Genomic DNA, 12,998 nt, shown 5'->3' on the forward strand with positions numbered 1-12,998 from the left:
CAAGCCCGTGTGGTGGCTGGTGTGCAACGGCCGCCCCACGTTAAAAAAATCCACGCACAGGCATCTTCCACCCTTCAGGATGTAGTTCGGGATCTGGAATATTAGGTCCTTCACTGAAACACCTGTGAACCTTCTGACGTGGAAGCAAGTCATCCTCGATTCGAGGGACTGCCTATGATGATGATGATGATAATGATGATATCAAACAAAATTGGTCGCCGAGCCACATAAGGAGTTTTGGTCCAATGTTCTCCCTGAATGTGTTTTGGGCACACAATCCCTTTAATGAAGCAGTAACAGGACATTTGGAAAAGCAAAATTCGGTCAGGCAGAGTCACCATGGATTTATGAAGGGGAAGTCATGTTTGACAAATTTGCTGGAGTTCTTTGAGAATGTAACGAACAGGGTGGATAAAGGGGAACCAGTGGATGTGGTGTATTTGGACTTCCAGAAGGTATTTGACAAGGTGCCACACAAAAGGTTACTGCACAAGATAAAAGTTCACGGATAGAGGATCTATTAACTAACAGAAAACAGAGAGTCGGGATAAATAGTTCATTCTCTGGTTGGCAACCAGTAACCAGTGGGGTGTCGCAGGGATCAGTGATGGGACCCCAACTATTTACAATCTATATTAACGACTTGGAAGAAGGGACTGAGTGTAACGTAGTCAAGTTTGCTGAAGTTGGGAGGAGAAGCAATGTGTGAGGTGGACAGGAAAAATCTGCAAAAGGACATAGACAGGCTAAGTGAGTGGGCAAAAATTTGGCAGATGGAGTATAATGTTGGAAAGTGTGAGGTCATGCACTTTGGCAGAAAAAAAAATCAAAGAGCAAGTTATTATTTAAATGGAGAAAGATTGCAAAGTGCTGCAGTACAGCAGGACCTGGGGGTACTTGTGCATGAAACACAAAAGGATAGTATGCAGGTGCAGCAAGTGATCAGGAAGACCAATGGAATATTGGCCTTTATTGCAAAGGGGTGGAGTATAAAAACAGTGACGGCTTGCTATAGTTATACAGGGTATTGGTGAGGCCACACCTGGAGTACTGCGTGCAGTTTTGGTTTCCATATTTACGAAAAAGATATACTTACTTTGAAGGCAGTTCAGAGAAGGTTCATTGGGTTGATTCCGGAGATGAGGGGGTTGATTTATGAGGAAAGGTTGAGTAAGTTGGGCCTCTACTCATTGGAATTCAGAAGAATGAGAGGTGATCTTATCGAAACGTATAAGATTATGAGGGGGCTTGACAAGGTGGATGCAGAATGTTTCCACTGATGGGGGAGACTAGAACTGGAGGGCATGATCTTAGAATAAGGGGCCGCCCATTTAAAACTGAGATGAGGAGAAATTTCTTTTCTCAGAGGGTTGTAAATCTGTGGAATTCGTGCCTCAGAGAGCTTGGAAGCTGGGACATTGAATAAATTTAAGACAGAAATAGACAGTTTCTTAACCGATAAGGAAGTAAAGGGTTATGGGGAGCGGGCGGGGAAGTGGACCTGAGTCCATGATCGTATTAAATGGCGGAGCAGGCTCGAGGGGCCGTATGGCCTACTCCTGCTCCTAGTTATTATGTTCTTATTCGAGAGCGCAGAGAATTTCGCATTTGCCTGGGACTGGCAGAGAGCCGTGTGGCCGTACCGCTTAGAGGGAACGCCGACGAGAGCAGGTGCAGAGATAGGTTGTAAGGAGCATCTCAAAAGGAGAGGCGGAGAGGTTTAGGGAGGGAGTTCCAGAGCTTGGCGCCCAGGCAGCTGAAGGCAGAGCCACCAATGGTGGAGCGATTAAAATCGGGGATGCACAAGAGGCCATAATTGGACTAATGATCCGGAGACACGAGTTCAGAACTCACCACGGCAGCTGGGGAATTTTAATTCAGTTAATTCAATAAATCGGGAATAAAAAGCTGGTATCAGTAATGGTGACCACGAAACTATCGGATTGCCGTTAAAAACCCAATCTGTTCACTAATGCCCTTTAGGGAAGGAAATCTGCCGTCCTTACCCAGTCTGGCCTATATGTGACTCCAGACCCACAGCAACGTGTTTGGCTCTTAACTGCCCTCTGTCTCGCTGGGCCATTTCATTCAGTTGTACCAAACCGCTACAAAGTCTGCAGAAGTTCAAGAAGTCGGCTCACCACCACCTTCGAGGGGCAATTAATGATGGGCAATAAATGCTGGTGATGCACGCATCCCGTAAACGAATAATTATGAAAAAAGAGAGGCCATTCAGCCCCTCGAGCCTGTTACACAGGAACAGGAGGAGGCCATTCAGCCCCTCGAGACCGTGACACAGGAACAGGAGGAGGCCATTCAGCCCCTCGAGACCGTGACACAGGAACAGCAGGAGGCCATTCAGCCCCTCGAGACCGTGACACAGGAACAGGAGGAGGCCATTCAGCCCCTCGAGACCGTGACACAGGAACAGCAGGAGGCCATTCAGCCCCTCGAGACCGTGACACAGGAACAGGAGGCCATTCAGCCCCTCGAGACCGTGACACAGGAACAGCAGGAGGCCATTCAGCCCCTCGAGACCGTGACACAGGAACAGCAGGAGGCCATTCAGCCCCTCGAGACCGTGACACAGGAACAGCAGGAGGCCATTCAGCCCCTCGAGACCGTTACACAGGAAGCCATTCAGCCCCTCGAGCCTGTTCTGCCATTCAATGAGACCGTGGTGGGACTGCATCGTGACTTCGCCTGCCTGCCTCAGTTCCTGGACCCCGCCACTCACCGGCCAACACCAGCAGCAGTTCTCCCAGACTCTGCTGGTAAAGGTCCAGCGTTTCCATGGAGTCATCGCCTTCTTCTTCCTATTGCAGGGGAAACAAGGGGGCAAAATTCCACACAGAATCAGGCAAAAAGCTGTCGAGTCCCATCAAGCTTACAGACCGCTTACAAAACCCACCCCATCGCATACGCTACGCCGCCTGCTTAATCTCCTGAAAATTGTGCAGCAACATTCCTTCGCACTTCTAAAAAAAAGTTTCTAAATCAAGTGAAACTCCAGAAGCTCACTTCAACCTTCCATTGGTCAATCCCGGTCTGCTGCTCTCCCCAGATACCGCCACCTAGCTGCCAGCCCCAGCAGCACAGGGACTATCGTCTGTCCCGAAACAATTCATCTCGGTCCGCGCCATATCCTACAACCCCAGTGCCAACTAGGTATTTATCCAGCTCCTACCGAAGGATTTTATTGGTGTCAGCTGTGGCTCAGTGGGTCGCACTCTCTCGCCTCCGAGTCAGAAGGTTGTGGGTTCAAGTCCCACTCCAGGGATTGAACACATAAATCTAGGCTGACACTCCAGTGCAGTGCCAAGGGAGGTGCCGTCTTTTGGATGAGACGTTAAACCGAGGTCCCGTCTGCTCTCTCAGGTGGACATAAAAGATCCCATGGCACTATTTCGAAGAGGAGCAGGGGGGTTATCCCTGGTGTCCTGGGGCCAATATTTATCCCTCAAATCAAAATAAAAACAGATTATCTGGTCATTATCACACTGCTGTTTGTGGGAGCTTGCTGTGCGCAAATTGGCTGCCACATTACAACAGTGACTACACTTCAGAAAGTACTTAATTGGCTATAAAGCACTACCCACGTAACTGGAGTCCCTCATCCCTGGAACCATTCTCGTAAATCTTTCCTGCACCCTCTCTAAGGCCTTCACATCCTTCCTAAAGTGCGGGGCCCAGAATTGGACACAATACTCCAGTTGGGGCCGAACCCGTGTTTTATACAGGTTCATCATAACCTCCTTGCTTTTGTACTCTATGCCTCTATTTATGAAGCCCAGGATCCTGTAAGCCTTTTTAACCATTTTCTCAACCTGCCCTGCCACCTTCAATGATTTGTACACATAGCCCCAGGTCTCTCTGATCGTGCACCCCATTTAGGGTTGTACCCTTTAGTTTATATTTCCTATCCTCATTCTTTCTACCAAAATGCATCACTTTACACTTTTCTGCATTAAATTTCATCTGCCCCGTGCCCGCCCATTCCACCGACCTGTCTGTGTCCTCTTGTAGTCTATCCCTCTCCTCCTCACTGTTCACTACACTTCCAAGTTTTGTGTCATCTGCAAATTTTGAAATTGTGCCCTGTACACCCAAGTCCAAGTCATTAATATATATCAAGTGGTTCTAGAATCAATCCCTGGGGAACACCCCTGTATACCATCCTCCAGTCCGAGAAACAACCCTTCACCACTATTCTCTGTTTCCCCGTCACTGAGCCAATTCCGTATCCATGCTGCCACTGTCCCTTTTATTCCATGGGCTTCAACTTTGCTGGCACTTTGCTGGTATTATGTGGCACTTTGTCGAACGCCTTTTGGAACTCCATGTACACCACGTCAACCGCATTGCCCTCATCGACCCCCTCTGTTATCTCATCAAAAAACTCGATCAAGTTGGTTAAACGCAATTTGCCTTTAACAAATCCGTGCTGGCTTTCCTTAATGAATCCACCCCTATCCAAGTGACTGTTCATTTTGTCCCTGATCACGGTTTCTACAACCTTCCCCACTGCCGAGGTTAAACCGACTGGCCTGTTGTTTCTGGGTTTATCTTTCTTGGACAATATTCCACACGAGACCTCACTCGCTGTGTTTTCAAACTCGAGCAACCCAACTCACCTTGGCAACCGCGGTGGAACTTATCTCCAGCGCAGCAAGGAGTCGCGGCTTGTCTCGGGACATCTCTGGAACAAGAAGTGGAAGACAGGTATTAGGGTTTCCGGGCGGGGGCGGCACCTGGTAGTACAGGGCTCTCGAGATCAGACAACTCTGCCCAATCTACAGGGGTGGCTGGCCGACCGTCAAACCCGCTGGCTGTGTTGGGTGTGCGTTTCCCCCGAACTCCCCCCCCCCCCCCCCCCCCGCCCTCCAGTAACGGCATTGGGCTGTACTCCAGTAACGCAGACACCGTCCGGCCTTGTCAAAATGTCAGCCGTGGCTCAGTGGGCAGCACCCTCGCCTCGGAGTCAGAAGGTTGTGGGTTCAGGTCCCACTTCAGAGACACAAAAATCTGATACACCCAGTGCAGGGCTGAAGGAGTGCCACACTGTCGGAGGTGCCATCTTTCGGTTGAGATGTTAAACCGAGGCCCCGTCTGCTCTCTCAGGTGGGCGTAAAAGATATCACGGCACTATTTCGAAGAAGAGCAGGGGAGTCTCCGGTTAATATTCATCTCTCAACCAACATAGATCATCTGGTCATTTATAACATTGTTTTTTTTTGTGGGAGCTTGCTATGCGCATATTGGTTGCCAAGTTTAAACTAATATGGCAGGGGGATGGGAACCCATGCAGCGAGATAGGGCGAAGTAATATGGAGTCAGAAACAGATGGTAGAAAGGTAAAAAGCAATAGTGGAAGGCCGAGTAAACAAAGGCAAGAAACAAAAAGGGCCACACTACATCATAATTCTAAAAGGACAAAGGGTGTTAAAAAAACAAGCCTGAAGGCTTTGTGCCTTAATGCAAGGAGTATCCGTAATAAGGTGGATGAATTAACTGTGCAAATAGATGTTAACAGATATGATGTGATTGGGATTACAGAGACGTGGCTCCAGGATGATCAGGGCTGGGAACTCAACATCCATGGGTATTCAACATTCAGGAAGGATAGAATAAAAGGAAAAGGAGGTGGGGTAGCATTGCTGGTTAAAGAGGAGATTACTGCAATAGTTAGGAAGGACATTAGCTTGGATGATGTGGAATCTATATGGGTAGAGCTGCAGAACACCAAAGGGCAAAAAACGTTAGTGGGAGTTGTGTACAGACCTCCAAACAGTAGTAGTGATGTTGGGGAGGGCATCAAACAGGAAATTAGGGATGCATGCAATAAAGGTGCAGCAGTTATAATGGGTGACTTTAATATGCACATAGATTGGGCTAGCCAAACTGGAAGCAATACGGTGGAGGAGGATTTCCTGGAGTGCATAAGGGATGGTTTTCTAGACCAATATGTCGAGGAACCAACTAGGGGGGAGGCCATCTTAGACTGGGTGTTGTGTAATGAGAGAGGATTAATTAGCAATCTCGTTGTGCGAGGCCCCTTGGGGAAGAGTGATCATAATATGGTGGAATTCTACATTAGGATGGAGAATGAAACGGTTAATTCAGAGACCATGGTCCAGAACTTAAAGAAGGGTAACTTTGAAGGTATGAGGCGTGAATTGGCTAGGATAGATTGGCGAATGATACTTAAGGGGTTGATTGTGGATGGGCAATGGCAGACATTTAGAGACCGCATGGATGAACTACAACAATTGTACATCCCTGTCTGGCGTAAAAATAAAAAAGGGAAGGTGGCTCAACCGTGGCTATCAAGGGAAATCAGGGATAGTATTAAAGCCAAGGAAGTGGCATACAAATTGGCCAGAAATAGCAGTGAACCCGGGGACTGGGAGACATTTAGAACTCAGCAGAGGAGGACAAAGGGTTTGATTAGGGCAGGGAAAATAGAGTACGAGAAGAAGCTTGCAGGAACATTAAGACAGACTGCAAAAGTTTCTACAGATATGTAAAGGGAAAAAGGTTAGTAAAGACAAACGTAGGTCCTCTGCAGTCAGAATCAGGGGAAGTCATAACGGAGAACAAAGAAATGGCAGACCAACTGAACAAGTACTTTGGTTCGGTATTCACTAAGGAGGACACAAACAACCTTCCGGATATAAAAGGGGTCAGAGGGTCTAGTAAGAAGGAGGAACTGAGGGAAATCCTTATTAGTTGGGAAATTGTGTTGGGGAAATTGATGGGATTGAAGGCCGATAAATCCCCAGGGCCTGATGGACTGCATCCCAGAGTACTTGAGGAGGTGGCCTTGGAAATAGCAGATACATTGACAGTCATTTTCCAACATTCCATAGACTCTGGATCAATTCCTATGGAGTGGAGGGTAGCCAATGTAACCCCACTTTTTAAAAAAGGGAGAGAAAACAGGAAATTATAGACCGGTCAGCCTGACCTCAGTAGTGGGTAAAATGATGGAATCAATTATTAAGGATGTCATAGCAGCGCATTTGGAAAGAGGTGACATGATAGGTTCAAGTCAGCATGGATTTGTGAAAGGGAAATCATGCTTGACAAATCTTCTGGAATTTTTTTGAGGATGTTTCCAGTATTTGGACTTTCAGAAGACTTTCGACAAGGTCCCACACAAGAGATTAATGTGCAAAGTTGAAGCGCATGGGATTGGGGGTAGTGTGCTGACGTGGATTGAGAACTGGTTGACAGACAGGAAGCAAAGAGTAGGAGTAAATGGGTACTTTTCAGAATGGCAGGCAGTGACTAGTGGGGTACCGCAGGGTTCTGTGCTGGGGCCCCAGCTGTTTACATTGTACATTAATGATTTAGACGAGGGGATTAAATGTAGTATATCTCCAAATTTGCAGATGACACTAAGTTGGGTGGCAATGTGAGCTGCGAGGAGGATGCTATGAGGCTGCAGAGTGACTTGGATAGGTTAGGTGAGTGGGCAAATATGCATGGCAGATGAAGTATAATGTGGATAAATGTGAGATTATTCACTTTGGTGGTAAAAACAGAGACACAGACTATTATCTGAATGGTGACAGATTAGAAAAAGGGGAGGTGCAATGAGACCTGGGTGTCATGGTACATCAGTCATTGAAGGTTGGCATGCAGGTACAGAAGGCGGTTAAACATAGAAACATAGAAAATAGGTGCAGGAGCAGGCCATTCAGCCCTTCTAGCCTGCACCGCCATTCAATGAGTTCATGGTTGAACATGAAACTTCAGTACCCCCTTCCTGCTTTCTCGCCATACCCCCTCGCACAACGAGATTGCTAATTAATCCTCTCTCATTACACAACACCCAGTCTAAGATGGCCTCCCCCCTAGTTGGTTCCTCGACATATTGGTCTAGAAAACCATCCCTTATGCATTCCAGGAAATCCTCCTCCACCGTATTGCTTCCAGTTTGGCTAGCCCAATCTATGTGCATATTAAAGTCACCCATTATAACTGCTGCACCTTTATTGCATGCACCCCTAATTTCCTGTTTGATGCCCTCCCCAACATCACTACTACTGTTTGGAGGTCTGTATACAACTCCCACTAACGTTTTTTGCCCTTTGGTGTTCTGCAGCTCTACCCATATAGATTCCACATCATCCAAGCTAATGTCTTTCCTAACTATTGCATTAATCTCCTCTTTAACCAGCAATGCTACCCCACCTCCTTTTCCTTTTATTCTATCCTTCCTGAATGTTGAATAACCCTGGATGTTGAGTTCCCAGCCCTGATCATCCTGGAGCCACGTCTCCGTAATCCCAATCACATCATATTTGTTAACATCTATTTGCAGAGTTAATTCATCCACCTTATTGCGGATACTCCTTGCCTTAAGACACAAAGCCTTCAGGCTTGTTTTTTTTAAACACCCTTTGTCCTTTTAGAATTCTGCCGCACAGTGGCCCTTCCTGTTCCCCGCCCCGGGCCTCTCCGCCCCCCGCCCCCCCCCATCTCCCCTCCGTCTCCTGCCTCTGCCTCCCTTTTGTCTCCCTCTGTCTCCCTGCATTGGTTCCCATCCCCCTGCCATATTAGTTTAACTCCTCCCCAACAGCACTAGCAAACACTCCCCCTAGGACATTGGTTCCGGTCCTGCCCAGGTGCAGACCATCCGGTTTGTACTGGTCCCACCTCCCCCAGAACCGGTTCCAATGCCCCAGGAATTTGAATCACTCCCTGCTGCACCACTGCTCAAGCCACGTATTCATCTGCGCTATCCTGCGATTCCTACTCTGACTAGCACGTGGCACTGGTAGCAATCACGAGATTACTACTTTTGAGGTCCTACTTTTAAAATTTAGCTCCTAGCTCCTTAAATTCGTTTCGTAGGACCTCATCCCTTTTTTTTTTACCTATGTCGTTGGAACCAATGTGCACCACGACAACTGGCTGTTCTCCCTCCCATTTCAGAATGTCCTGCACCCGCTCCGAGACATCCTTGACCCTTGCACCAGGGAGGCAACATACCATCCTGGAGTCTCGGTTGCGGCCGCAGAAACGCCTATTTATTCCCCTCATCATTAAGAAAACAAATGGCATGTTGGCCTTCATAGCGAGGGGATGAGAGTACAGGGGCAGGTAGGTGTTACTACAGGGCCTTGGTGAGGCCACACCTGGAGTATTGTGTACAGTTTTGGTCTCCTAACTTGAGGAAGGACATTCTTGCTATTGAGGGAGTGCAGCGAAGGTTCACCAGACTGATTCCCAGGATGGCGGAACTGACATATCAAGAAAGACTGGATCAACTGGGCTTGTATTCACTGGAGTTCAGAAGAATGAGAGGGGATCTCATAGAAACGTTTGAAAATTCTGATGGGTTTAGACAGGTTAGATGCAGGAAGAATGTTCCCAATGTTAGGGAAGTCCAGAACCAGGAGTCTCAGTCTAAGGATAAGGGATAAGCCATTTAGGATCGAGATGAGGAGAAACTTCTTCACCCAGAGATTGGTGAACCTGTGGAATTCTCTACCACAGAAAGTTGTTGAGGCCAATTCATTAAATATATTCAAAAAGGAGTTAGATGTAGTCCTTACTACTAGGGGGATCAAGGGGTATGGTGAGAAAGCAGGAATAGGGTACTGAAGTTGCAAGTTCAGCCATGAACTCATTGAATGGCGGTGCAGGCTAGAAGGGCCGAATGGCCTACTCCTGCACCTATTTTCTATCTTTCTATGTTTCCTACATTGCAACAGTGGTTACACTTCTAAAAAGTACGCCATTGGCTGTAAAGGTGCTTTGGCACGTCCTGAGGCTGTGAAAGGCGCTATAGAAATGCACGAGTCTTTGTTTGCCCGGGCGTCCATCCTCCATGGGTGGACCTCGACAGACCCTTAGCACCCCCTGGTGGCACTTCAGCGAAGAGCAGCAGCGATCAGGAGTCGGGCCTGGGATCTTGGTGTGGATCTGACATCACTCACACACTGCCTGCACAAACTCAACCAACTCTGGAGGTTTATCTCACTCACCATTGCAAGCACGCAAGGCAGTGGAACAAACATAGTTGGTCTCATACTCGTAAACAAAAAGGGAAAGGAAGACTTGGATTTATATAGCGCCTTTCACGACACCTGGACGTCCCAAAGCGCTTTGCAGCCAATGAAGTACTTTTCGAGTGTAGTCACTGTTGTAATGCAGGAAACACGGCAGCCAATATGCGCACAGCAAGCTCCCACAAACAGCAATGTGATAATGACCAGATCATCAGTTTTTTTTAAAAAGTGATGTTGATTGAGGGATAAATATTTGCCCCAGGACACCGGGGATAACTCCTCTGCTCTTCTTCGAAAAAGTGCCGCGGGATCTTTTACGTCCACCCGAGAGAAAATCTGTCGCTCTCTGTCTTGAATATGCTCAAAGACTGAGCCTCCACAGCCCTCTGGGGTAGAAAATTCCAAAGATTCATCAGCCCCTGAGTGAAGAAATTTCTCCTCATCTCAGTCCTAAATGGCTGACCCCTTATTCTGAGACTGTGACCCCTGGTTCTAGACTCCCCAGCCCGGGGGAAACATCCGCCCTGCATCTACCCTGTCCAACCCTGTAAGAATTTTCTTCCAAGACTAGGCCTTGTATGCCCTTGAGTATGGAAGATTAAGGGGTGATATAATCGAGGTGTTGAAAATGATTAAAAGGATTCGACGGGGTAGACACAGAGAAACTATTTCCGCTGGCTGGGGGAAATCAAAAATGAGGACGACATAATCTTAAAATTAGAGCTAGGCCATTTAAGAGAAAATTCAGGAAGCACTTCGTCTCACACTGGGTAGTAGAAATTTGGAACCCTCTTCCCCAAAAGGTGGATGCTGAGGGTCAATTGGAGCTTTCAAGACTGAGGTGGATAGATTTTTTGTTGGGAAAGGGTTCTCAAGGGACAGGGAGCACAGGCGGGTAAATGGAGCTGTGGCACAGATCAGTCGCGATCTCATTGAACAGCGGAGCAGGCTTGAGGGGCTGAATGGCCTCCTCCTGCTCCTCTATTGGCCAGGGCACTGGGGGAAAAACTCCCCTGTTCTTCATCCAATCGCGCAACGGGATCTTTAAAGCCCTCCCGAACCAATGAACCTTGGTTTAACATCTGCCCCAAAGAACGGCTCCTCAGGCAATACAGCACTCCCTGGGAAGGATATATTGGCCTGGGAGGGAGTGCAGCATGGGTTTATCAGAATGAGACCCGGACTTCAAGAGTTAAGTTAAGAGGAGAGATTACACAAACTGTATTCCCTGGAATTTAGAAGGTTCAGGAGTGATCTGATCGAAGTTTTCAGGATATTAAGGGGAACGGCTAGGGTATATAGAGAGAAACTATTCCCAACGGTTGGGGAGTCGAGGTCTGGGGGCATAGTCTAAAAATTAGAGCCAGATCTTTCAGGAGTGAAATTAGGAAACACTTCTATACACAAAGGGTTGTAGAAGTGTGGAACTCTCTTTTGCAAACGGCAATTGATGCTAGGTCAATTGTTAATTTTAGATCTGAGATTGATAGACCTCTTTAGGTATTAAGGGATGTGGGCCAAAGGCGAGTGGATGGAGTTAGGTCGCAGATCAGCTGCGATCTCATTGAATGGCGGAACAGGCTCGAGGGGCCGAATGGCCTCCTCCTGTTCCTGTGGTGCTAACACGGCAACGGGTGGGACCAATGTAGGTAAAAATCAAGATGGCACTTGGGGTGGAAACTCTGGCCAGCTGGTCAGAAATGTCCTTACCTTTCAAAATGTCTCTTGCTGATTTGGCCTGCTCAAAGTTGGCTTTGTTGCTCATGGCAACCAGTGTCTTCAGCTCCTCCGCCCTGGAGATGTACTGGGTTACCTAGCAACCGATTAGAAAGACAGATATGAAGCTCAGCCTGGAGATTTATTTTACGCGGGAAAATTCCCGGCACAAACCATCGCGGTCCCTAAACGGGAATTACATCGAGACTGAGCCGCGAGGATTGTAAAGGGCCCGGGGGTGGGATTGAACGCAGGGCATCATGTGGGGAATAAACAGCGGCACAGGCTAGATGGGCCAAATGGCGTGTTTCTGTGCTGGAACATTCCGTGACATAGCCAGCACGGGAAAGGCCGTCACATGGTCCACACCAGCCAATAGAATAGCAGCTTTCGCATTGCTGCGAGGAGGTTCTGGGTGTGCGACAGAGCGATGCCCAGCAATGTGACCGAGGGCTCCAGTCCGACACGGTGTGTAAAGCCGAGAGGCACAGACAACACTGGCAGGTAAAGACCAGCGGATCCATCAACCTCACCCTCACTCAATAGTCAAAGCATCGGGACACTCCCTCCCCCCCCCCCCCCCCCCCCGTCCTCCCTCCCACCTCCTCCACCCACCCATCGCTCCTCCACCCCTCCTCATCCCCTCACCTGCCCTCTCTCCCCCCTCCTCCTTCCCTCACCTGCCTCCCTCCTACTCAACACCCCTCCTCTCTCTTTCTCTCCCACCTCCCCCCCCCCCCCGCCACCTCCTCCCTCACTCTTCCCTTCCCCCTTCCCCCTCCCCTCCTCCTCCCTCACTTTCCCCCCCACCCTCCTCCTCCCATCCAGTGAACAAAGTATGGGATGGACAAAAGGCCAGAATTAGAGGAGCGCAGACATCTCTTAGGGGGGGGGGGGTTGTGGGGCTGGAGGTGATTACAGAGATAGGGAGGGGCGAGGGGCGAGGGGCGAGGGCCATGGAGGGATTTGAAAACAAGGATGAGAATTTTGAAATCAAGGCTTTGCTAAACCGGGAGCGAGTAGGTCAGCGAACACAGAGGGTGATGGGTGAGCGGGACTCGGTGCGAGTTAGGACATGGGGCAGCGAGCACAGGGGGTGATGGGTGAGCAGGACTCGGTGCGAGTTAGGACACGGGGCAGCGAGCACAAGGGGTGATGGGTGAGCAGGACTCGGTGCGAGTTAGGACACGGGGCAGTGAGCACAGGGGGGTGATGGGTGAGCAGGACTCGGTGCGAGTTAGGACACAGGGCAGCCGAGTT

The 12,998-nt window shown here is 48.8% G+C and overlaps 1 protein-coding gene across 1 annotated transcript in view; it reads right to left on the reverse strand.

Moving 5' to 3' along the window:
- ulk3 (unc-51 like kinase 3) overlaps nt 1-12,998 on the reverse strand; it is a 62,684-nt gene that overhangs the window by 16,093 nt on the left and 33,593 nt on the right. Inside the window, 3 exon segments of the mRNA XM_070864118.1 lie at nt 2,738-2,816; nt 4,635-4,699; nt 11,733-11,872. Coding sequence (XP_070720219.1) covers nt 2,738-2,816; nt 4,635-4,699; nt 11,733-11,872 — 284 coding nt within the window.

Source organism: Pristiophorus japonicus, chromosome 21 (genome assembly GCF_044704955.1).
Source record: "Pristiophorus japonicus isolate sPriJap1 chromosome 21, sPriJap1.hap1, whole genome shotgun sequence".
NCBI classification, from domain to species: domain Eukaryota; kingdom Metazoa; phylum Chordata; class Chondrichthyes; family Pristiophoridae; genus Pristiophorus; species Pristiophorus japonicus.